Below are 26,003 nucleotides of genomic sequence, written 5' to 3'. Positions count from 1 at the left end.
AAGAATGACCAAGTGCACAGGTAAATAACTAGCCAGGGAACAAAACACCCTTCTGCAGCCAGCTCAAAGCCACTCCAGATAATCCTTCTCTTTTTCTATTTCTCCCATATCAGAGTCAGCCGTTTCATTCCTGTGACGGCAACCCAGGACAGTCTTAGGGGAAAAAAAACCAGCTTTTCACAGAACACCTCTGGAGAGGCAATTCAGGTTTAAAGAGATCCACATGGCATGTAGTGGTGACTAGGTCAAGCACTATAGATCTTCTTAGAACACTTCTTTGACTAGAAGCCGAGTTTTTCCTGTGATAGTGTTTAGGAGAGTGGGTATCAGATGACAGACTTTAGACTGTGTATTCTGACATCTTTCCATATAAAATATGTTTTTTTTAAAGACTGTATATAGAGTTGTCATGTAACCTTCACCCTGTTCCCTCAGTGTGGAAAAGATCACAAGCGGGACCTAACAGTTGGTACAAGTGACATTCCTACTCCAGACTTAGTTTTAAATGCATGTGTGTGTGTTTGCATACTTTACAGTTCTGATAACAGCTCCTTGCTTTCCCCCACTCCCCCCTCCCCCCCCCCCCCCCACTCCGGAGAGCACCAGAGGAAGGGGCCCAGGCTGATCTATCCCAGCACAGGACTTGGCTCCTGATGGCACCTGTGTGGCTTATATTCTTCTCATGTGCAGAGCAGGTGACCGATTATCGTCCACATACTCACTTAAACTTGCAGTCAGCACGTGTGCAAGCTGCAGGAACAACATTTTAAGGCAGAAAAGCAGAGCATGAAGCATCTATTATTTTAGAGGCCAAAAGTTGGCCATTTTCCCCAATTGTGAATTGGCAAACCGGCTAATTGCTCCAAAGCGACCCTGGAATCGAGCTGTGATCGCCGGAAAGCGCAGCTTTTAGGACCCCATCTTTCACCCCTGGGCTGAGGAAGTGGGAAGACTTCGCAGGGGCCCAGGGCTCCTCCTGCTTTCTTTCACCCCCACTTTCACCCCTTTCTTCCTTGGGGCCGGACTGTTTCACCCCGTCTCCAGGCAACAGCCAGGCGCGCCAGGCGGGACGTCATTTCCTGAAGAGCCCGCGGGGGGACGGGGCGGGGAGGGGGAGGGGCGAGGGGGCGGGGCCAAGTCCCGGCTGGCGACGGCGGCGGCGTCGGAACTCGCTGGAAGACTCAGCCCAGAGCTGCTCAACAGTTCGCAAAGTCCGGGCTCCCGGCCGCGTGGCTCCGTGTGCGCCCGGGCGGCGTTGGGGCGCGGGGGCCCGGGCTGCTGCATGGTGGGCGGCCCGGGACATGCCCCGCACCCCCCGCCGGACGCCCGCGTGGCTCCTCTGGCTGCGACTGCTCCGGACTCTGAGCCTAGATTGACCGGCGCCCTAACTTCTTTCTGACTTTGGGGTCCCCCAGCCCTAGAGGAACGGGCATCTCGGCTGGGGGAGCCCCGGACATGGTGTGACGGGGCGGGCGGCGTGGCTGCGCCCCCCACTGCGGCCACGCACGGTCCCCGCGCCTTCCGGCATGTAGCTGCTGTTCTCGCTCCCCCCGGCCTCCAGCCGCAGTCTCCACGACCTCCGGCCTCCAGGCGCCAACTCTTTGTCCCCCCAGGATCCCGCCGCGGTCCTCAGGATTGCAGCCGCCGTCTCTTCGTCCTCCGAATTCCAGTTTCACCTGCCTTCGCGCCCCTGGGACACCAGCCGCTGTCCCTGCCACCTCCCCAGGATCCAGCCAGCGCTCTAGCTCACCTGCACCTCCCCAACCCACCCTGCAGCCGTCGTCTCCGCTCTCCGGGCCAGTCTAGACTGCAGCCGGTGACTCCGCGTCTACCCCAAACCCAGACTCCAGCCGTGACCTCCGCGCCCCGGGGAATCCAGCTGTCGCGCCTCTGGCCGCAGGTGCAGCTGCCGCCCCGCGCCGCGCGCCCCGAGTGCGGCCGGGCCTCGGCGGGGAGATGAACGCACAGCTGGACGGCCTGTCGGTGAGCTCGTCCTCCACCGGCTCGCTGGGCTCGGCGGCGGCGGCGGCGGGCGGCGGCGGGGGCGCGGGGTTGCGGCTGCTGTCTGCCAACGTGCGCCAGCTGCACCAAGCGCTCACGGCGCTGCTGAGCGAGCCCGAGCGGGAGCAGTTCACTCACTGCCTCAACGCGTACCACGCGCGCCGCAACGTCTTCGACCTGGTGCGCACCCTGCGCGTCCTGCTGGACAGCCCGGTCAAGCGGCGTCTGCTGCCCATGCTGCGTCTGGTCATCCCGCGCTCCGACCAGCTGCTCTTCGACCAGTACACGGCCGAGGGCCTCTACCTGCCAGCCACCACCCCCTACAGGCAGCCCGCCTGGGCCGCTCCCGACGGCGCGGGGCCCGGGGAGGTGCGACTCGTGAGCCTGCGGCGCGCCAAGGCCCACGAGGGCTTGGGCTTCAGCATCCGCGGGGGCTCGGAACACGGCGTGGGCATCTACGTGTCTCTAGTGGAGCCGGGCTCCCTGGCAGAGAAGGAAGGGTTGCGGGTCGGGGACCAGATTCTGCGCGTCAACGATAAATCTCTAGCCCGGGTGACCCACGCGGAGGCTGTCAAGGTAGGGCTGTGGTTTATGGGAGCGTTAGAGGACAGTACAGGCAGTTTAGTGCTCCCTCTTCGGTTGCCTGTGCTGCTATCTTTTATACCAAATCGCCTGACCTTTCTGGTCTTTGTTGTTGGTTTATTTTTGCCTCCCTGACCGGATTTTAAAAGAGGAACATTTAATTTGTGGCGCAGATCGGTGTTCTGAGCACGGAGGAAATGGTTATTCTTGCCTTAGGTGACCTAAAGGCTAAGGCACATACACAGTATAACATAAGCAAATGCCTGGTCATAAAATGTGAAAAGGGCTGTGGATCCTTACAAGTGTTAGAAAAGAGCCCCTGCTTGACATTGGGTAATTGATGCTCTCCCCCCTCCAGACCCCCCCCCACCCCCCCCATCTTTATTGCTGCTGTGCTGTTTTCTGGATCCTGTAGGCTTTTTGCCGCTGAAAGTTAGTTCTGCCCCACTGCTAGTAACCCAGGAGGAGGCTGGGTAACCACAGAGCTGGGGCTGATCCTTCTATTTGTGGACTAACCAGTGTATGCTGGAACAAGCCAGACCAGAGAACTGGCGCCTAACTTTGTTGCAAACTTGGCTTCTCCCTGACCATGAACCCAGAGTCCCATGAAACTGAGCACGGTTTTTCTTGGATCTGTCAATTGAGAAAAATAACCTCACCACAACCAGCTAGTAGGAATCTAATCCATCTGTCTGGAGGAGCATTCATGCTTGCTAATCTTATCACCCAGGGTGAGTGAATGCCAGCCAGTTGGAGTATGAGCTACAGTGTTTGGTCCGTGGGTGGATCCAAGGAGCTTTCTCTCATAAGTATTTAGCCTGAGCCCTACTGCTTATTAAACAAGAAGTGAGGAGTTTGAAGGAAAGGAACGGCAGCATCCATCCTGTACGGAGAAATGCTTGCTCCAGGTTTGGGTTGACCTGTGGTGTGAGCCCCTCTCACCCCATTCTCTGGTCTCCTGGTCCACCTCATCCAGATGTACCAAACAGGGCGCACTGGCTGCTGGGAAACTCCTAGGCAGCAAAAGTCCTGGGCTGCTTGCTGTGTGGTGTTCAGTGGCTCGTGGCCAGGCGAGTTGGGCTGAGTGCTTGTGTGTGCGCCTTGGATACCACCATCTGTCTCTGACACTGGCCTGTCTAGTTTGCTTCTCTACTCAGAGACCCCTTTTGGGAGGTCCCTGAGGTTTCTGAAAAATTCTCTCCCTTTCTGGAGAAAGCCTAATGGACTTTGATTATTCTGGGGACCAGCAGAGAAAGCTCTTTGTGGGCTTCACATTCTCCCATACCCCTCTCCAAACATCTTCTCCTCTTTATCTTACATCCCATATATCTAAGAAGAAATATTCCATTAGTGTTCTCCTAAGAGGTCCAAGTTCTCAAAATGATAAATTTATACTCTAAAGAGACTCGATCCAAATGTCATTTATAAACATGGATTCAAGCTTAGTGGCAATTTACAGAGCCTGCAGTCACTTAATCATAGCTAGGTGAGAGACTTTGAAAAGGCTACCTGGACATGAGTAACACAGGCCCGTTCTTCAGTTTACACCTCAGATCTGGCTGGAACATTCAGTTTCTGGCCTCAAAGAGGACACTGTCAGGACCGTGTGCCTCAACTTCCCTGAGCTGCTCCAGGGTGCTGCTGTGCTGTGTGCTCAAGGGAGCACCTAGCACCTAGCACCAACTCCTGCATCCTGCTTGCAGAGGGACACCTCCTCTCTCCTAGCATAGTTTAGGAAGCCTGCAATGAACACTTACCCTGAGGTTGAATGGGATAGGAACAGGAGCATCCTTGAACTGTGACATCTGCAACCCAGGAGCCTGTGTGAGCAGAGCTGACTCGCAAGTGCAGTGTGTTTCTGGCCCAGTGGAGCCCCTCTTGTAACCAGTGTCAGACACATGGTCTTAGGGCCCTTCAGAAGCATCAGGCAAAATGGGTGTTGTTTCATCCAAAACCCAGGTAATGAAGAGGACAGGATTTACAGTGATAACATAGGACAGCGGACACCTCTGCAGGGCTGTGTCATGTGCACATAAACACCTGGAGAACTGTTGACATAGTTGTACAAAATGTAGAAAGTCCCTTCTCTGAGATCCAGGAGACACAAGTGGCCATCACGTGGGAATTCTGTATGTGGGGTCAGCCACAAGCTGTGGGGCTCAGAGGGCTCCAAATGGTCCTAGCTGGGCTCCAGGCTTCTTTCAGTGTCCCTGAATATTCACAAGTATCTTGCTTCTGTCCCAGAACCCCCCTGTTTTATTTAGTAGAAGACACTTTTCAGTTTTAAAAAATCTGTATTTTTCGTTTATGATGCAGAAAGGAAGTTAAAGCTCAGAAGTCTCCCAGAAGAGAGATTAATTCTATGTATACATATACGACAGAACGAGAATCCAATTAAAATAAAGTCTAAGAATAAAAGTGTTGGAGCCCCTGGGCTTCAAAGAGGAACACAGCTTTTAAGAGAAGGGTCAAGTAAACAAAGTTTACTCAGCTTCTTTCCCTGGTAGATCTTACATCTATTGACATGCAAGGGATTTGCTGAGGATTTTATCCAGTGCCCACAGGGTTCCCGTTCCTCTCTTAAAGTCCAACTATCAAATCAGCAGCGCCAGGTCCTGACTAAGCAAATCACTTACTATGTAGAATTATGTTGAAATGTTTGGTTTTTGACAGAGAGAGAGAGAGAGAGAGAGAGAGAGAGAAAGAAAGGCTATTTGGAATGAATAAGATTTAAACTAGGAATTTAAAAGAAGAAAAGTATACCTTGCAAAGGTCTCCAGCCAGGAAGTTCATAGACTGCTTGCTGTATTAAGTTCTGCTGAACGCTTGCTATGTGTGACCTTGGACAAGTCTCTGATATCATCTGCTCTAGGCTGGATGAGTCTGGGGCTGTCCAAGGTCCTTCCCAGCGCTGGAAGTTCGTGATTTGCTTGAAATGTGCTACCCAGAAGGCAGGTAGACCGTCTGATCTGCTGCGCTCTTGTTCTTTTGGAATTGCCTTCAATTAAGGCAAGAGAATTGGCTAAGGTTTGGGAGAAGAGAAGCTTGGCACTCCTGGGTAACTTTGTGCTAAATCGGGAAATCCATGTGTTACACACTGTACTGATGGGCCCGGCTGTCGTCTCTCACCCCCATCTCTCGACCCAAGAACACCAGCCCTGGTGTGAGTCCAAAGGGAGTGGGAATTGCCAGTAGGACTGGGACACAAACAGGAGCATCTTGGGACCACTGGAGATCAAGCCCACTCACCCACTGGATGTTTTAGTCCCTTGTTAATACAGGTAGTGTGTGTGTGTGTGTGTGTGTGTGTGTGTGTGTGTGCGTGCATGCTTCATAAAAATTAAACAGCCTTCATTGCAGCCCCAGCATTCCCACAGGTAAATCTGAGTGAGTAGCAAATTAGAATCTGAAATGTTCCAGACATTAAGAAGCGTTTGTGGGTCCTTCCAATTAATTAGAACGATCACTTTGCCCCTTCCTTTGCATAATGACCCAGGAAGAATCTGTCAAAATTAATACAAGTCATTATATTTGGTTCAGCAGGTTCAAAAAATGACACAGTTGTCATTTTACATGGTCTTGGTTAGTGAAGCCACTATATATATATATATATATATATATATATATATATACATATACTTTTATCACTTCCAGATTTGGATCTGAAGCCTACTTTCTTGCACCTGGTCTCTTCCTGGGCTCCAGTTGGAAACCATGGGTATACAGTCTCTCTTCTCTGGCCCTGCAACAATTCTTGGTTCTCATGAACCCTGTCAGCCGTGACTTGCAGAGTCAGAAAGCCCTTGATAGTCTCATACCCACAGTGCAGGCCCAGGAAGAGGTCTCTGTCTTTAATGCAGTCTTGTATTTTTATTTGGCTCAGGCTGACACTTGAGGCTTTAGAAAAGGATGCTTGTGGCAGGCAAATCCTCTTGCAGCCGGTTATTTGCTGTTAAATCAAAGCAACGTTTTTTTTCAGTACTGCCCTTGTATTGAAGCCTTGCCGGTCTGGTAGATTTCTTGTCTTCTGACTTGAAGCTGGACATGAAAGAGGTAGAGAATCAGCTTTGGTACTTCTGTCATCCCCATCTGCTGACAACCCCAGGGCTGTATACGACTAGCCTCAGGTGCTCATTTGATGGAGCTGCAGAGAGAAGTGTGTGGGCCCCCCACTCCCATACCCCCAGCTTTTGTGTGTGCACCTCTGCCTGCCTCCAGCCACATACATACACAGCCCCACGTGCACCTGTCAAGTGCAGGCCAGTCGTCCTGTGCTCTCCTGTCTGCTCATGCATGTCTTCTTGGATTCTTAATCTCTCCTCAGTTCTGCAAAGGGCTTTGCATAGAAGCTGGCATTTGGAGGGGATTAGGGCTCCAACTGGCTTTCTAGCAAGGCTCTTTTATGGCTTTTGGTCCCCATTGCTTAGGCACATCACTTCAGTCCCCAGCCAGGACCAGAGAATCTGATTAGAAGAAATGACATTAAATGGCTAGAAGGAGCTGGAGGCTGAAATACCAATCTTTGCACGCCCGTTCTTCTTTCTTTTTCTTTTCTTTTCTTTTTTCTTTTTCTTCATCTTTTCTCTTTAAACCCCCAAGCGAGAATGCAAGCTGGAATCTAAGCTCACACAGATGTCTAATTGTGCCACGGGATGGGGGTGCTCTCTGAAAGTTTCTGGGCTGCGACATTTCCTTTTACTTTCACAGGCGGGCAGGTGCAGAGCGGGAAGCAGGCTTTCCACCGCTCTCCCCCAGTTCCAGCTACCAGCTGCAGGCAGCAGGGCCGAGGGTCAGAGAACATGCATGCGCCTTGCTTCGATTTCCTTATCCCTCTGAGAGGCAGGCAGATGTCTTAACTTGAGCCTGGCAGTGGGGGCCATTTGAAAGTTACTCAGAGACTCTTACCTCAAAGCAAAGTTATATGTTTCTGCTCATCTCATTGTCCACTAGAGACATTTGTCCGTCCATTCTCTGAGCCACATACCTGTGTGGCTTTGGAAGTCACACAGGAGTAGGACACAACCCCTGCTCCTAGTGTGTCAAGTAGCAGGGCATAGTTCCAGTGGCATCCACAGGTCACCAAACATTTCAAGTTTGTGGCATCCTGGTGCCTTTGCATTCTTGCCTCCGTTTTGAAAGCAGTATCCTCACCCTGTGCTGTCTTTGTAGCCCTTGATCCTCTTTTGGTTCCTTTTATCACATCTTTCACCACAGATGGGCAGTGCCTTATGTTTGCCAACCATCCACCTCCTTACCACATAAAGCCAATACTGACAGCCTTGTTTGTTTCTGTAGGCCCACCATGCCTCCAGGAGCTCCCTGTAGGCACTTCAATAAATGATGTCCTGACCCTAGCTAGTAAGGGTTCCTTCATTCCTGAGTGTGATATCTAAGGAAGTCCTTGTGTACACACTGAGTGGAAACCCAAGGGCAGTCCTAAGCTCTTGTGTGTGCTTTGCACACTGTTGACTGAACCTCGGTCACGGAACGGTGAAATGGGCATAGAACTGCCACCTGCCTCCTTCCGAGATGGTTCTGGCTAGCTGACGAAGGACCAGTGAAAATGCATTTGAAACTCTCTACATCTATTTTATTTAAAGACTTTAAAAAGCCATAGTATATGTCTGGGGAGGCAACAGCTTTTCTCACCTTCTGTGGCCTACATCCACTCTGTGAGACCCTGTTGGCAAGTAAATTTATCACTTTGCTCTTCATTTTCATTCACGTTCCCAGAAGTGAGTTATTTCAGCAGTGTGATTGTGTCTGTGGTTCCAAAATAGAATTGTTTATGCATTCCCATGCAATCAATGAGCCAATTTGGGGTGAGGTTCATCTGGCTTTGGGGCTCTTATTAAAGCAATTTTAACCTTCAGGAAGCCCCAGCATGCACCAGGCTAGGCCTCCAGTAACCACACCTGCCCTTCAAACGCAGCATCCTTCAGGACTGTAGAAGTGAATCCGTTTCTTTTCTTTCCCAGTCCCAGCACCTTTGCCTCCTTCTCCGCTGAGAATCCCTCTTCCTTCTGCTAAGTTGGCTGTGGCCCGGCTTCAGCTGGCAGCCAGCTTCGTGGTTCTTCTTCCCTCCCCACCTGACTTTGCTAATATCAGCATCCTCTTGACTCAGAATGCAAAACGAATGTATCAGCCTTACCCAAGTAGTAGTCCCAAGATGGCCTTGTTCCTGGGTTCTAAAGCTGCAGGCTGCAAGAAGGGACATAGAAAAGTGAGGTTAGAAAGGGCATTTGCAACCAGGTATGATGGCACATGCCTAGAACCAATTCTCCAAGAGGGCAAGGCAGGACCATGTATTTGAGGCCAACCTAAGTTTCACAGATAGAGCCAGGCCAGCCTGGACTGTATAGAAAGATTCTAAATAAACAAATAATAGATAAATAAATAAGCAAACTAACTAGTAGGAAACAGGGGTATTTATAATTATCTAGAGTGTGCTGCCAAGTTGTTAATTCACACATGTTAATCTTTAAGCCAGAGTTAGAATTGTTAACCACGCCTCCAGTCAAGCTCAAGTCCCACCCACACTGAAGTTTGGGAAGTTCTGCTTGTGTTAGGATTCCCCACCTCTAACAACATTTATCCACACACATACTTACCCAGAGGTGCTGGGGATGGATTCACTGGGTAGAGGGCTTGCCCCATATACGTGAAGTCCTGGCTTCAATCTGTAGGACCACATAAACTGTGCGTGGTGGGGTACACACCTATAGGTCCAGCACTGGAGAAATTGAGGCAGGAGAATCAGAAATTCAAGGTCATCTTGGTTACATGTGGAGTTCTCTAATTCCTGGGCTATAGGAGACCCTATCTCGAAATAGAATTAACAAGTTGGGCCCACCTGGCCACCCTCAAACCCCACGCAACCCCATCCACCCTTTGAGCATCGTCCTCGTGTGTAAGGTCAGCTGATACATGGTTTCCTAAGGGAAAGTGGTCTGTAGATGGAGTTTGGAGATGGGTCTGGATTCACCTCTTAGCTGTGATCTTGGGCAGGCCTCCTCATCTCTCTGTGACTCAGACATCCCCAGTGCTGAATATAACTCACGATCCTCACAAGCACGCCATTGTTCATTATCTCATTGCCTAGTCAAGGTTGGAAAAATCTGGCCATGGATCCCACTTGCAAGCACCACAGTGGAAAATATCAGTGGCTCTAATGTGGTTTTGAAAACCTTTTAGTGTGCCAGCTTAATTACTTGGGTTCTGTTGCTTGTTTGTTTTGCTTTGCTTTTAAGTATTATTGGAAGAAACATAGCGGGACTTGGGGCCTGTGCTGTCGCCTGTAGCTGCTTGAATTGCAGAGTCATGTGCACAGTGTAGTCGGCGTCTCCATGTTTCTCTTAAAATGCAATGACTCCTATCTGGCTTCTGGTATCTACAGTTTTGCTTTATAGCCACAGGAAAGCTCGGTGGATAAATGGAACTGGGAGTTCCCACCTGCCTTCTGAATATTTTCCTGTGAGGCCTTAAATAATGGGAGGCTGATGGGACAGTTGCATGGCCTAGCAGCCCAGAGAGGCCAGCCTTGTTTGTCCCTGGTCTTCTCAGCATCCTTCCTTGATGGGCTCCCCAGGGGTCCCCATGCCTGAGGAGAGGAGGCTGCTATTTCCAGAGCCCATTAAAGCAATTAACGCAGGTGAGAGTTTGATTTGATAGCGCAGGCTTTTTGTACTGAAGAAGAAGAAAAAAAAACCTTGTAATTGATTTAAACCACATCTGAAATGGTACGCAAGGCCACTTTAAGAGGTTTCTGATTAAGAAATATGGTCCAGTTTTTAGAAGTTCATCTCCCATGTAGCTATGCAAGAGTGCTCTCAGACGTTAGAATAGGGACTTTCCTTCTGCCCTTTAATCTTCTGGCTCAGATGGGGGTGGGCGGGGCTCCTTTGTAGTGTGTGAACTCAGCTTATTCTCCTTGCCTGCCTTCCTCTCCTCCTCTCTGCAAATACCAGCACTTTCATAACTTCTCCTCCTGGAGTCCCGCTGTCCCCCCAGTTCTTGTCCCAAGACTTCTCCCAGGCTTACCTATGGTTAATACATATGGATTCTTTATTCTCCTTCCTCACCTGTCTCTGATGTCCTTCTTTTGACTCCATAAGCTGACACTCCCCATCATCAGTAGCCTTGCCATGCCTTTGCCTATCTCCTACGGGGATGATGGCTCCAGCCCCAGTACAGAATCTCAGAACATCTCCTCCTCCTCCTCCTCCTCTTCTTCCTCCTCCTCCTCCTCCTCTTCTTCTTCTTCCTCCTCCTCATCACTGCTGCCCTCCTGGAAGTGTGCCCCTCTGCTCTGCCTTCTATTCTGTTTGGGGCTTGCCTTCTCTCTTGAGTTAGAAGATCTCAAGGCAAGGGGCATACTCTTTAACTCAGTCCCCTTGGTGCTTAGTCTCATCTGCTTTTACCTGCAAACAGCAACAACTGGTCCTGAAGGTCCTGAAGTGTAACTCATACACACCAGGCCTCAGTGCACCTTCCCACCCCCACCCCCCGCCTGTCTGCTCTCTGTCATCACTTCCGTCTACCTTATCCATCTCTGTGCAGCCATTTGATGAGGAAGCTTACAAGGAGGCAGAAAACTGAGGTTCTGGCCACCTTGCCTTTCCTAGGTGGCTGTATTTCATGGTAGACTTTAGGGAGAAGAGTCACACTGACTCTTTAACTGTCCTTTTAACTTTCTGTTCTTCCTCACTGGTGACGCCCTGACCTTTGTCAGTGTTGGATTTTTGGGTTGTGTTTGTTTGTTTGTTTGTTTGTTTGTTTTGCTTGGCTTTGCTTGGTTTGAGATCAGGTCTCTTTATGCACCCCTCACTGGGCTGGAATTCTCTACTTAGACCTGGCTGGCTTCGAACTCACAAAGATCTTCCTGCCTTTGCCTCAGTGCTGGTATTAAAGGCATGTGCCACTATACCTGGCTTTGTCAGGGTGTTATTTTTGTGCACTGTCCATGAAAATTCTCTGCTAGATGATGATCAGCTCAGCTCAATCCCCTGCTCTTCCCACCTCAATAAGCATAGTCCAGTGACTGCTGAATCATCTTGTATGGTGCATCCCCTGACTTTATCCATGCACCATCAAAGCAGGATCAGCAGACTTGGGGCTCACCCCTGTACAAAGCTGCTGGTCACCCACCATTCATTTGATTGGACAAAACTAAGGTCCAATTTGCTATGTTCCTTGGAAAAGTCTGCCTGAGTCTTTAAAGTAAAATGCTTGTATAGGTGTGTGTGTGTGTGTGTGTGTTCCTCTTTATTTATTTGAATGACCTGCAACATAAGGGTTCAGTTGAAAAATGGTAGGCTGGCAAGATACCTCAGCTAATAGAAGGGCTAATATGGAGCCTGGCAACCAGGTTCAATTCCTAAGACCCACATAAAGGTGGAAAAAGATAAGAGTCCATAATTTTGTTTTCTTATCCCCATGTACATATGCACACGTACCTTATACACAAGCCATACAGACACACAATAATAAATGAAGTCATTTCTCAGGTTCAGAAAAGCACATACATAAGAAGAAGAAAAAAAAAGAGGAACCCGGAGAGAGGTTAAGAGCTTTGCTGCTCTTGCAGACCTGGCTTCTGTTCCCAGCACCAACAGGGCAGTTCATAGCCAATACCTAACTATCGTTTCGGGGGATCAATACCCTTCTCTGACCTCTATACCTACTAAGCTTGGATGTGGTGTGCACACATGTGCATGCAGGTAAAACACTCAGATTCATAAATCTAAAAATAAAAAAAGAGAGAAAAGCAGAGAGATTTTAGATTAATGATAATCCATCTACCAGAAAGTGTTTTCTGTTTATAGTTTGACACGTGTATTTTCAGTTCCCTGTGAGAACCATTTTGGGAGGAGTCTCCACACACCTGCCTGTCTGGCTGTAGCTGTACAGTTGCCTGTCCACTGCTTTTACTCAGTAATGAATCAAGACAGTCCTCCCTCCTTGACAAATGTTTCTAGTGTGTGACTTTTAATGATCACATAATATGTTGAAAGGAAGATGTGTGATTTATCTAACTAATTTCTTGTTGGGCAGCTTGCATTTTCAATGTTATCCGTATTGCCGAGTTCCACATTGTGGCACATTCATCTTTAAGGGTGTTGGTAATAATTCCTTGGGCTATCTCTCTAGGGGGTGGTGTTGGCTCAGGGGAGAGGCATAATTTTCAGACCTTTGGTAACTGTGGCCAAACTGCTCTTAGGAAGGAGATTGGTTTTTGATAGTCCCTCCCATGCTGTGAGAGCCCGCATTTCTAAGCATCCGTGTCCACACTGGATGTTGTATTTCTTTTCTTTTTCCCAAGCTGATAGACCAAACGCTATGTCTGTGGTTTGTGGATATGTTTATGCTTTTTGGTATGCAACTTCTTATTGGTATTCTATGCATGTCTATTTAATCACAAGTTTAGTATTGAATGTCATCAACTTTATCAATCTTTTTCTTTCTGACACCTGCTGGGTTGGCTTCTAAAAGATGGCTGGCCCTCCACCCTGCATTCAGATTCTTCAGGCGGAAGTTGAATTCAGTTGGAAGCCCGCAGCCCTTTCAGCCGAGAAAGGTCAGCAAGTAGTGAGAGCTGGAGGGCCAGGCTAGGACAAGTCTGAGGGGAAAATCAACCCCTCCGTGTGTCTGCTCCTCAGCCAAGACATTGACATTGATAGAAACAGACGTGGTGTGCTCTGCACATTGATCCCAGGCCATAAAACACTCCATTGCAAACCCATCGAGACTCAGCTTGGGCAATTGTATTTATGATTGCTGGAGCATTGTGTGTGGGGGCGGGGAGGGGGGAGGGAGAGGGAGAGAGAGAGAGAGAATAAGTAGACAAAAATTAAAAGAACATTTGAAAAGCAATTTATTTCCATTATAAGGCACTAAAAGGCTGCCCCGTGAGCAGTTAAAGGCTCACATTGAAAGCAATCGATGTCTTTCTGGAAGCATCTCTGCCTTCATTTTGGGAGTTGTGGTCACTGTTACCCATGGCTCCCTTGCATTTTCTTACAGATTCCTCCCAAGGTCAGGGAGTCACCTCCCCCAACACTTTCTTTTTTCTGGCTGAAGGCTTTTAATTACTTTTGAACAGCAAGCTGCAACCGACTAAGTTATTAGGGTGATGACGGTGAAGAGCGGGGCCTTCTAGATGTCTAATCTGTCTCCTGGGATCTACGTTCCCAGGACAGAAGTGAAGGTCTCTTCTTTCACAAAGCACAGACGTGTGCTAAGGATCCCAGGCCATAAGACACTCCATTGGGAACCCATCGATGCTCTCCAAAAGAGCGGGCAAGGTGAAAGACTCAACGGAAGGAGGAAGGGAACAAACCCAGCGAGGCTCTCCTGAAAGACGAAGCTCTTTTCTGCTTTGTTAGGATACACTATATATAGCAGTGGGTTTCGTTCCTCACGACCATAGTAGTATATATTTGCCTGTCATTCCCTTCTCATTCCCCCTGACCTCTGCCCAGTTAGCACTCCTTCTTCCATGGTCTCTGTGTCTGTGTGACTCGGTGGGTTCCAGAGAGTTGATAACAGGAGCTTGGTTGATGGGTTATTACAAGACCATGGGCAACTTTCCAGTGGCGACCTCTATGAAGATGCACGCTCCCTCCCTCAGCAACTGTTACCTGCACTTCCCCAAGGAGGGATGGGGCTCCAGGAGCCCCTTGAAAGGCAAATTTCGTAACATTAAAGAAACTCCCTCTTGTTCATCACCTTCTGGCCTTCTTCCTGGGGCCGCCACACTTCCCATTTCCTGTGCCTGGGGTCGTGTTTTCTTGAAGTTCTCCTTCCTGCATATGACATGGTCTTCCAGGATGTTTACTCTGAGCAGCGTTCAGGGATGGGTCCTGGAGGACGCCCACAGATTCCCGGAGGGGAAGGGGTTCTCTCCATGTTTGAAACAGCTCAAGCATACAGCTCTGGAGCAGACCACACTGCCTGTGGTCCCCAAGGTGGCATGCAGATGTTGGTGATGCTGTCATGAAGCTGTGGGTGACTGATTGTATATTCTTACCAGACCACAGAACAAGTCTGCCGTCATCCCAAGACAATACAGAAATAACAGTGCGTGACTTCTGTGTAAGGGGATGTATATAACTCAGTGTGTATTCTTAGACCAAGTCCGGGAGAGGAGGGAGACATCAGAGTTATGGTGGGAAACATTCTGCCTCTGACTGCACAGAAGTTTTCAGTCTTAGACCTGTGCAGGGATTTCAGGGTCTCGAGTTCATTCTCCATCATCTTGTCAGGGAGTACCAACCACAGTGGTGAGACTTAACATCCTCTCCACACTCAACCTGATTAATTTACTTATTTTTTTATATATGTTTTAATAATATTCCTACATAGGCTTAAAAAAAGTGATAAGTGATGTAAACTTTAAAAGTGCATCCTTGAAAAGGCAGAGGGAGCTGGGCAAGGTGGTGCACACCTTTGATTCTAGCGCTCAGGAAGCAGAAGCAGGTGGAGTTTTGGGAGTTCAAGGCATCCTGATAGACAGAGTAGCCAGGGCTATACAGACAGATCCTGTCCTTTTACAAAACAGGCAGGGGTTCAAAGATTTTATTAGACTGTAATGATTAGCGAGAGAGCCAGGGAATGCTGGTGGGGAAAAGTGTTTGCTACCCAGCTCTGAGGACCTGAGCTTAATCCCCAGAACAGGATAAAAGGGGGCAGTACAGTAGTAGTTGTAGTCCCAGAACTCCTTTGGCAAGATGGGGGTGGAGACAGGAGAATTCCCCAGAAGCTAGCCTGGTATGTGAGGCTGAGAATGGCGAATGGCGGCAGGGGAGCTTTTATTTATTTGTTTGTTTTTAAAAGGTTTACTTTCACGTGTAGGGGTGCTTTGAGTGAGTACTTGTGTCTACATGCCTCATGTGCTTGCTTGCTGCCCACGGAAGGTCAGAGGTGAGCCTTGTCTGTATGTGTACCACGTGCACGCAATGCCCAAAAAAGGGGCTCAGGACCACCTTGCGCTGGTATTATAAGCAATCGTAAGTCATTGTGTGGGTGCTGGGAACCAAACTAGGGGGCTCTGCAAGAACAGCAAGTGCTTATAAGCCCTGAACCATCATTTCCCAAGTCTCAAAAGAGAGCCCTTAAACAAGGTTGTCCTTTAATTTTCAAACGCACAAGGTGGCACCTGGGTACCAGCACTCTCATGAATACAATTATACACACTTAAGTCACACACACACACACACACACACACACACACACACAAATAAAACAAAAGTGTGTGTATGTTTGTGTGTTTCACCTTTACATTGAATTCTGAGATTTCTAGAATCAAAACAAAAAGCGAGATCTGTAGCTGAGTTTCTACAGTCCAAGGAGCGCTGAAGGCAGGAAGACCATGATTTAGATTCCAGCCTGGGATATTTAGCACAAGTTAGAAAAGAAAAGTGAAATGTGAAATGAATTTTGTTTTACTAGAAAAGCCATGGTACTCAAGATGTAGCATCCCCGCTGGTGGCCAGCCCTGACAGGAAGGCTTTCTTGCCTGCTTTACTGCCCTGTTCACTTTATGTGGAACTCCTTGCTCACCGCCTCCCGTGTCTACCCCTGGGTGCGCGGGAGATCAAGCCAGAGGAATGTTGTGCCTCCTGGTCTGTTAGGAGACCATAGATGAAATGATCGCCTGTAGTGAGAATGTAGTGAGGTGAACTTGCCGGGCCAGGAGCCCCACGTGCAGAGAGGCCCGAAGTGGAAAAGAAGCACCCGACACCGAGAGAAAGCTCAGGTGGCCTGCAGGAGCTGCAGCTGCCAGGGGGCAGGGCTGGCGCCGCCTGACAGCGGAAAAGGAAGCTTGCATGGCTGCTCAGAGGCCACAGGGAAGGGAGGCAGGCCCTTTTCATTCTAAAAGGATCTGGCCACTCTGCAGTGCTGGTCTGGGGGGCCTGAAAGGAGGCTGGAGGTCCATGCAGTTAGAGGTCCTTAACACAGAAGGAAACCGTGCACGTTAGAGTTTCATTTCTCATGTCATTGAAATATGTTGCTGGGGGCAGAGTCCACACTGCCAGTTCTGCTTGCTCTCGAAGCAGGCTGAATGGGAGGCCTTTTCAGGCCATGAGGACAGACAGCTGGGGCCTTGCAGCCTACAAATCCCATGTCTCCCTTTGAAAACTTTCCTTTATTTGGGACAAAGTATAGAGTTGGCTTGTGCTGGCCTTGCGGTACGTGAACCCCCAGCGAGGGTGTGGGGCTGTGTTTGGAGACCCCTAGATTCATATCCAGGCCCTGCCTCTGACTCTCTTTGTGACCTTGAGTAACACACACCTTTTCTCTTTTGTGCACCGGGAAGACTGTGGCTGTCATTGTGATTTTGCTATTGCTGCCCCCTGCAGGTGGCCAAAGGAATCACAACAGGCAGAGAGCATGTTCCTCGGGCTATCTTCCCAGAGTCTGGTTATACAAAAAATGAAGATGCCCAATCTAGGAAAATAGATGCATATGTACTCAAGGCTGTAACTAAAAGAATGTTAGTCACACATACCTCCACTGGGAAGAAGCTAAAGCCTAAACGTCCAGTGTTCAAGGAGTAAGAACTCCGTGCTGGCTGAGTATTCTCAGTGTGGAAACCTACGAGCTTACTGCCACTGGACTGGTCATGAGATAGCCCCCTAAATGATTTTCTTCTAAAACAAAGTGGAGCTTTGGCATGATTGTGCATACCTATAGTGGTAGCCCCTGACAGGTAGAGGCAAGAGGATCAGAACTTTGAGGCCAACCTTGAGTTAAAAGAGACCCTGTCCAAAAACACCAATAGCAATAAGGAATGAATGAGTGAGTGAATGAATGAACGAACATAAAATTTCCATTATGAGTTCATTTATGAACAAGAAGATGGTTTTGTTATTGTTGTTCTTTTGTTAACATGCCTCTAGTCCCGCACGGTGGCCTTTCCAGGTTACTCCTTTGTCCTCTACTGGGAATTGTGTCCTTCTGGCCTATGATGTTGGGCATCAGAGTTCTCTCCAAAGAGCAGAGCGAGGTGATTTGCCTCCTGAGAGCACCATGTGTAGAAACATGCACGCATAATTCATATTTCAATTATCATGGTGTGGGTCTGGTGGTGGAGAGCATCTGCCCCAGGCCATCTGCCAGGTCAGATGGGGACTGCTCTGATTTGCACTGGAAGAACCCAGGAAAGCCCCTGGGTCCAGTTTTTCAGTTGTGGGTGGTGACATTAGTGGCAGCCCTGGCCTGCAGTGGCCTTCTCTACCTGCAAGGGAGTGGAGTGATGATCTCCAGCTTGTACCACGGAAACAGATGGGCCGAGTAGCATGTCAAGTCACTCGATGCAGAGGGCCGATAGGCAGTTGATTGAGGCAGACTGGCTGATCCCAGGGTTACTGATGTAGGGAGGAATATTGATGACGGAGGTCAGCAACACACACAGGCGATGCCTGGTACTTTTATGGAAGTGTTTGTGCTTTTGACCATGCAAATGTGGCTGTGGAGCAAGGACACCGTTCCATTGGAAAGGTCCCTGGCCTGCAGGTGTCTTTGTTAAACCCAAATTGGTTTCTACCTCTTGACATGCCTGTAATGCTTCCTCTGTATGCCTCGGTTTTGGTTTTTCTGAACCCCTTTTTCCTCTGCCAGAGTCCCAAGTTTACACCAGGTTGGAGGATACGGGTCAGGGACATGGTAAGAATAGCAGTCAGCAATTCTGAGTGTTCACCCCCCAGAATCTAGGAAGCTGAAGACAGTTTCCCAGGCCCTGTCCACAACCCTGCCTGGTGTCTATCCCCACATGTCCCCAAGGCCCTGACCACTCTGCTCTCCTGGATGACTACTCTAATGGCCCTGAATCAGACAGATTTAGAATTTCCATTTGGGTAGTATCTTACCAGTCACAAAATCTAACCTGTTTATTGCCAGGTGGCAAAATCGAGGGCTCCGGAATGGTCTGAGGGATGTGACTGGCAGCCCCACAGCCTTGTAATGAGGAAGCTGAAGTTTCCAGGGACTGGGACTTACTCAGGTCTAGCCCCGTGTCCCGAGCAGTGTCTTGTACACTCACCCCTCTGTCCCTTCCCCTAGATTTTTAGGCAGCCCTTCTATACAACACAGGAGCAGGCATCATGGGGACTCAGGCCCTCCAGGCTACTCCTCAGCAAGGGCAGGAAGAGACCTTATTTCCCCTAGAAATACCACGTGTGGCAGAGACAAGCCTGACACGTGACTCTGTCTCACCAGCCTGAGGTGTTTGGTTTTCCCTGACACCTGGGACCACAGGCTACCAGGTGCGCTCTGCTAATTGAGGTGCAGTGACTGCCCTGGCATTCCTGTGAGTGGGACCTTCCTGTCCTCAGATGGCCAAGAGCACAGGAGTCAAGGTTAGCAGTCTTGAGTCAGTGTGGAAGGCCAGAGTGGCTGTCCCCAGCCGTTCTTCAGAATGGCACCCTCTGAGATGAGTCAGGGTGGAGGCCAGTCATTAACCAACTTTGTAGAGCCTTCCCACCGGACATGCACTTTCAGTTGATTGAAGATGGGGTAGAGGGGCAGGCATGTGGGCCAAGGCGGTGTTTAAAGCGTGCCTGGACACTGAAAGTTCTGGCTCAGGAATCTTGTTTCTCTGTTTGTGCAGAAAAATACAGCAACCGCAGAGGATGCTGGTGTTCTTGCCCTCCACGACCCACTGAAAGCCACATTTATCCTCAACTAAGCTTCGAGGGCTCCAGAATGGTCTGAGGGATGTGACTGGCAGCCCCACAGCCTTGTAATGAGGAAGCTGAAGTTTCCAGGGACTGGGACTTGCTCAGGTCTAGCCCCGTGTCCCGAGCAGTGTCTTGTACACTCACCCCTCTGTCCCTTCCCCTAGATTTTTAGGCAGCCCTTCTATACAACACAGGAGCAGGCATCATGGGGACTCTGGCCCTCCAGGCTACTCCTCAGCAGCACCAACAATGGCGCTCTCATCAAAGGCATTGACCTCCTCTTTTTCAAGGTTGCTGCCCGCCTATTTATAGAACTGACCAAGAGGAGTCGACCAGTTGCCCGCGAGAAGGAATACAAATGATGCTGATGCTCACTGCAGTGTCTGCTGCTTCCCCCACTTTCCTCTCGGACTTTTCTGGGGTACCCTCTCTACGAAGAGTACCATGGGGAGGTGGGAAGAGGCTCTGCTCTCTGCTGAGCACCTACTGTGTACAGAGGCCTTGGATTTTAAACGCACCATCCCATTTGACCCACACCACCCCAATAGGGTGTGCTCTCTCTCTCCATTCATATGCATCGCTTTGAGAGGGCGAGCTACCAGCACAGTGCCTCTGGATAGGTAAGTGCAGCTTGACCCTTTCTGCTAGCCTGGGCAGTCTATGCCCTCCTCCCATTATCGACCCCTGGCCGTATGACGGTAATTATGGTGGCTGTGATTTCCCTTGGGGTACTGTTTACTATATCACCCAGTCAGGCCAGGCAATCATTTCTTTGGACCTACTGTGCGATAGCTTGAGCTTTGTCTCTCATCAGTCTACAAGTGTCATTGGCATATATTTTATATCAGAGACAATGCCTTACCTCATCAGGCACAGGTGACATGAAGTCCTACTGTGTGCTGTAAGCAGACACACCTGTAAGCAGACAAGTGTCATTGAAGCTCGTGTTACCTGATGATGCCTTGTTCTTCAGGAAGCACAAATATCGTGACCTGTTGTGTGGGCTGTCATATCTTATCTTTTACAACAATATTGGCTAGAACAGCCTTGAGGACCTACTGTACACCAGGAACTGCTAGGTCTCCACAGGCACAGCCTGTCACTTATCTGACCCAAGTGTTGTTGTGAGGACCTACTGTGCACTTGGCAATACTTCATCTTTCCAAACATAAGTATCTTCAGAGCCTGCTGTACACCAGGTGGTAATGTGTCCCTGGTGCTCAGTAGATTCTTGGTTGGACCTTGCAAAGTGATTGACTTATAGGCTTATCTCATCCTGCGCCTAGGATGGGATGGAAGACTCTTTTTTTTTCTTAAATTTATTTATTTATTTTATGTAAGTACACTGTAGTTGTCTTCAGACACTCCAGAAAAGGGTGTCAGATCTTGTTACAGATGGTTGTGAGCCACCATGTGGTTGCTGGGATTTGAACTCAGGACCTTTGGAAGAGCAGTCAGTGCTCTTACTTACTGAGCCTGGGATGGAAGACTCTTGCTAGTTGAAACACATTGGACAGGAGAGCTTGTCCTTTTGGAACAGAGAGCAGCAGGCAAGAGAGAGGGCTCAGGTAGCTTCCAGCACAGGAGCTGTCGGCAGCCTTGGCTTCTTCTCATCTCACCTGCCCCCTGACATCCACTCTCTGTTTTGCTGGGGCAGAAACACACCAGGTAGATCTCAGGCCCCTTGCTCCAGCACCTTCAACTTAACAAAGGTTTGATTTTTCTCCACTGTTCATCAGGAGAGCCTCAGGGAATACTCAAGAACACTACAAATCTTGCCCTGCTCACATCTGGAGAATCCTTTATAAAATGAGAGCTTTGGAGAGCTGCTTTGGTCTTATTCTCCCTCCACCAAGACCTGGCATTTGCTGTGGAGTCAGGAGCTAGGCTCTTCTTCCCCTTCCTCCCCTGGGAGAGGTCACAGGCTGGGCTCTCCTGGGGGAGCCAGGGCCCCAAGCTGTCTGAAGGAACCTCAGCCAGCCCTCATCCCCATTGTTCCTTGAGGATTGTGGCGTTCATAGAGCCCAGAGCAGCAGATGAGGGTGACAGGTTAGTGTCCCCAGTTCAGGTGCTAGGTACTTATTTTTGTATATTGAAAGCAGTATGCTTTCATCATACAACATTTGGAAAACATTACAAAACAGGAAAAGCAAAATACCAGCCACCTGCAATCCCACCCAGAGGCAGGCACTGGCCATCAGCACACTGTAGTGTTTGGTTTTCCTACCAGATTTTTCTTCCGACATAACTAAGATTGTTCTAGAAGCCATGATTTGTAGCCTGTCGACCCCACTTAACATTAGAATATGTCATGTGCAAGGCGTTGCAAAGCTTCTGTCAGTGTGATCTGGAAGTACACATGTCTGGTGCTTAAAGAAACCTTAACTGAGTCAGACCAGCCCCAACTTGGGGTGCAGTGTCAGCTAGGGCTGCCATAGTAGACTATCACACAGTGGGTGGCTTACGTCACAGGAATTGATTTGCTTGCATTTCCTGAAGCTGGAGCCAGCATGACAGTGTAATCAGGTGGCCTGCCAGGCTTGCAAAGGACCACTTTTCTTTCTGTGTCCTGTGCAAAGGAAAGGAAGTGAGCAAGCTTTGGTGTGTGTACCCACCCTTCATGCAGAGCTCCTGATCTCATCATGAAAACCCCGTCTTCATGGCCTCATCCCCCAGAGGCCCCATCACAATCACTAAAATAGGGGTAACTGCATACTGGAACCCCTAACAGAGGTACATCTGCTGTTAATCCAATACAAAGTGACTGTCTTCCAGAATCCATACCTTCATCTCCATTACAGGTGCCTTGTGGGAAAGCATACGACTGACCTCAGCTTCTACCCTAGGGCACAGACTTTGGCTTACTATTCCTCGTGTTTCTCCATCCTTACCCTGGAAAATTGTACAACAAACGTGGTATCTACATTTGACATTAGCAGCTATGTAAAAGGAGCCCCTTACAGTCTGTGCAGGCAGTGAGTCCCTGCCCGTCTTTACTGATGTGGCAGACCCCTCTCTACTGACCACTGTAAGAGTTAAGTTTGTAGCAAGAAACGAAGGATGAGCATTCAGACACCGTGACAGCTAGAACAGCTGCATGGTGTATCTAAGAGGTGGTGTCTCAAGATCTGCCTGTACTGTGATCAGGGTCCAGGACCCACCAGCAATGGCCAGAGCTCCAGAGGACAATAGATCCATGCTTCACGCTGGGGGTTCTGTAGTTAAGGAATAGGGAAGGGGGTGGGGGAGGTGCATTAGGGGCAGACAGGGGAAGTCAGCTTTTTTTCTTAAACAAGCTGTTTCTGAAACTGCAGGGTCTGATGTCTCTTTTACAACCACCTGGTGTCTGCAGTGGGGGCAGCTGCTTCTCTTATGCAATCTCCAAATGCCTGGCTTCCTCTGAGCTCAGTTTAGGGCTTTGTTTTTGTTTTTGTTTTGTTTTGTTTTTTGCGAGGGGTAGGGGTGGGGGTGTTTACCAGTGCTATGACTCCATGGGGATTCTTTGAGATTTTACATGGCAGGTTTGGGGCAGAATGTTTGCCACATACAGGTCCTTTGTAAATGCTAAGCTGTTCTCAGTGTTTCGGGTTTTGACTTGTATCTAGTAGTTCACTGGGGTCCTAAGACCACACTGTCATGCAGGTTCAGTGTTTAGCTAGAAAGTCTCATATATATTCAACATATATTCCTGTCCCTTAGAATCAGAACATGCAACTTGTCACCAGAATACGTTGATGCTCGTGACCCTCTTGTAAAATAGCCAGTGAGATGGCTCAGTGGGTGAAGGAGCCTGCCTCCCGGCCTGGCAGCCTGAGCCTGATTCCCCAGGGCCCACATGGTGGACCTAGAAAACCAACTCATACAAGTTGTTGTCTGACCCCCACACATGTGCCACGGCACACACATGTATGCACATAAACACAATAAGTAAATGCGATAAAGCGTTAAAGTGGCGTAGCATCCTCTGTAGCCTTTAAGTCATCTGCAGAGTACTTCTACCCGATGCAGTGTAAGTGCTATGCAAGTGGCTGCCGTGCTATACTATTTAGGGAATACTGACAGGAAACAATCTGTGTATGTTCAGGGCAGATGCAGACTTTAAAAAGCCCTTAAGCGTGTGCGCACACATATATATATGCATTCATGTAGAGGCCCAAACTTGGTGTTTGATGTCGCCCTCGGTGACCTTCCGTTCTCATTGTTGAGACATTCTCTCAACTCTTCCTAGAGCTTGTGGATTAGCTAGTTTAGTTAGCCAGCTCACCCCGGGGATCCTGTTCCTGTAATTCCAGCTGCTAGGATTACGGGAGGCTGCTGTGTCAGTCTGACTTCAGGGTTCTTGGATTTAATCTCATGATAATCTCTTGGATTTAATTTCATGATAAATGCTTTTAACTACTGAGCCATACCTCAGTCCCTCCCTAGATATATGTACACATGTGCCCGTGCGCGCACACACGCAGGTTGAATCTGTAGAAACTATGGGTGTGGAAGGTCAACTGTCCTTGAACTCCATGGCTCATATTTAGTTAGTTATGAATGTTACTAGTGAAGTTCAAAGGAAGCCCAAGCTTCTAGGAGTCCACAGAGAGTCACCTAGGGCACACTCCATTCTCCCAGAGTCCAACTGTGCCATGCTTGGTACTCCCTGGTTTATTGGGGGCCAGTCACATAGGCACTCTGTGGTCCCCACATTCCAGACTGCAGAAGAGGAGCAGGTGTTCAGCGTAAGCACACTGGATGCACGAGGAGTGTAAAAGAGTGAACTGCATGTGATACAGTTCAAAGCCACGGTCCTCAACACTACAGTAGGGCCAGCGCTGCACTGAAACCTAGCAAGGATAGCAGCCTCAGGCCTGCTCTGTTCACTTCCGTCGGTGAGGTATCTTGAGAGATGATGTACTTTGTATTTGGATCACTTGAGATAGGGTGGGACAGGTGCTGCATTTGTACATGTGAACACCATGAGTTGGGGGTGGGGGATGGTGACACTAAGCGTAAGGTTCTCCTCCGTGTGTGGATTCTTCTTCCCTCTAACTGCGTGTTCCCCTCTCTTCAGGCTCTCAAAGGCTCCAAGAAGCTGGTGCTGTCTGTATACTCAGCTGGGCGTATCCCAGGGGGCTATGTGACCAACCACATCTACACCTGGGTGGACCCACAGGGTCGAAGCACATCCCCTCCCTCCAGCCTGCCCCAGCCCCATGGCAGCACCCTGAGACAGCGTGAAGATGACCGAAGGAGTACCCTCCACCTCCTGCAGAGTGGAGATGAGAAAAAGGTGAGATTGACACTAAATGGGTAAAGACATGGGGATTTGAGGATGCCTTGGATTTCCAAACTCCTTGTACACCGAGGAGCTCCCTCAAGGCTAGAAGGAAGGGCGGAGCTCTGTGATGACTCTCTGTTACTTCTTTTGAGTCTCCCAAGTTTGGTCTTCCTGGCTTCCTCCTGTGACCTATAATGTTGGGCACTGCATGTGGGGAAATAAAGGGGGGGGGGTGCAACCCTCATCCTACCAGAGCTAGATTAGACTGCCTTGGGATCCCACGGAACAGCCCAGGATGGGCGGCGTCGGGCCTCACAGGCCACACAACCCTGCTTCTCGGGAGTCTCAGCTCCAACTCTTGGGCACTACAGACTGCTGTATGTCGTGGAAGAGCTGAGAACGGCCCCTCAGATGTACTCTGGCCGGTGGCCGAAAGGGAAGGTAGGGGGAGAGCTCTAGCAGGGACGAGAGAGTCTGTAGCTCGGAAGGCAGCTTGGGTTGGCTGGTGTTGGCTGGAGCACAGGAAGGTTAGACTCGCAGCTCCTTAGAGGGAGACCTGCTCCATTGCTCTAACATGGTGGATCTCGATGAACAGAGACAGTTCATGGTTTGAAGGCATTGTAGAAAGGCAGAGAGAGAGAGAGAGAGAGAGAGAGAGAGAGAGAGAGAGAGAGAGAGAGAGAAGAGGAGAGAGAGAGAGAGAGAGAGAGAGAGAGAGAAGAGAAGGGAAGGGAAGAGAAGTAGAGGGCCACATAGAGAGAGGGGGAAGGGGAGAAGGAAAGAGAGAGGTAAGAGACAAGGAGAGAGCAAGAGGGTAGCCAAGCAGTCCCTTTTATAATGGGCTGGGCTACCTTGCTGTTGCCAGGTAATTGTGGGGAGGAGCTTACCTGGCTGTAGCCAGAATACCAGGAGCTTGGGACATTGTCTACATGACTGATTGACACAGGATTATGGAGTTGAGTTGATGTGGTGTCAGGCGCTTGTGTCTGGGAGCATAGCTTACGGTTTGGTCCCTTGTAGATTTTTCTACTTGGTCTCCCGAGTAAGCCTCGCTCGACCAGAACATAGACTGCCTTTCACGGTCCAACACTATAAGGTGTGTGTTGCCTTCTAGGGTAAGCTGCTGTCGCAGGCTAGTATGACGACTGATTTAAATAATGTGAGTCTTTCTCCCACAGCAGAATGGAGGGGGCCTTTTGGTCTGGTATACAGCTCTACCCAAGAACTCACTCTGGGCTGTAGATCGCCAATATTCATCAGCCCCTAGCATGTAGTCCTTCCGGTAATTGAACCTGAGCCATAGTAGCCCCCGCTTAAGCACCCAGAACAGGAGAAGAAAGAAAACATAGGGTGTGCCTTTACATGTGAACTCTGTACACATTAAATTCTGCAGGAGTCCAGATCCAGGCATGGACTATGCACAGATCATGATCCTGGAAGACCCTTGGATGATGGGGGTCTTGGACTGGAAACAG

The 26,003-nt window shown here is 49.4% G+C and overlaps 1 protein-coding gene across 9 annotated transcripts in view; it reads left to right on the top strand.

The window, feature by feature from the left end:
* Window positions 1-1,106: 1,106 nt before the first annotated feature.
* Whrn (whirlin) overlaps window positions 1,107-26,003 on the top strand; it is an 81,176-nt gene continuing 56,279 nt past the window's right edge. For 5 of the 9 annotated variants that reach the window (NM_001008793.2, NM_028640.2, NM_001008791.2 and 2 more), the window contains exons 1-2: window positions 1,199-2,577; window positions 24,322-24,540. In NM_001008793.2, the coding sequence (NP_001008793.1) occupies window positions 1,957-2,577; window positions 24,322-24,540 (840 nt within the window). In that variant the 5' untranslated portion in view covers window positions 1,199-1,956. Of the gene's footprint in view, window positions 2,578-24,321; window positions 24,541-26,003 lie in introns of all 9 variants that reach the window. The other 4 variants (XR_001784212.2, XR_001784211.2, XR_390346.4 and 1 more) reach the window with 1 other exon arrangement.

Source organism: Mus musculus, chromosome 4 (assembly GCF_000001635.26).
Source record: "Mus musculus strain C57BL/6J chromosome 4, GRCm38.p6 C57BL/6J".
In the NCBI taxonomy this organism is placed as follows: Eukaryota; Metazoa; Chordata; class Mammalia; order Rodentia; family Muridae; genus Mus; species Mus musculus.
Note: the sequence above shows the minus strand (reverse complement) of the source record. Positions and strands in the feature narration are given on the sequence as shown.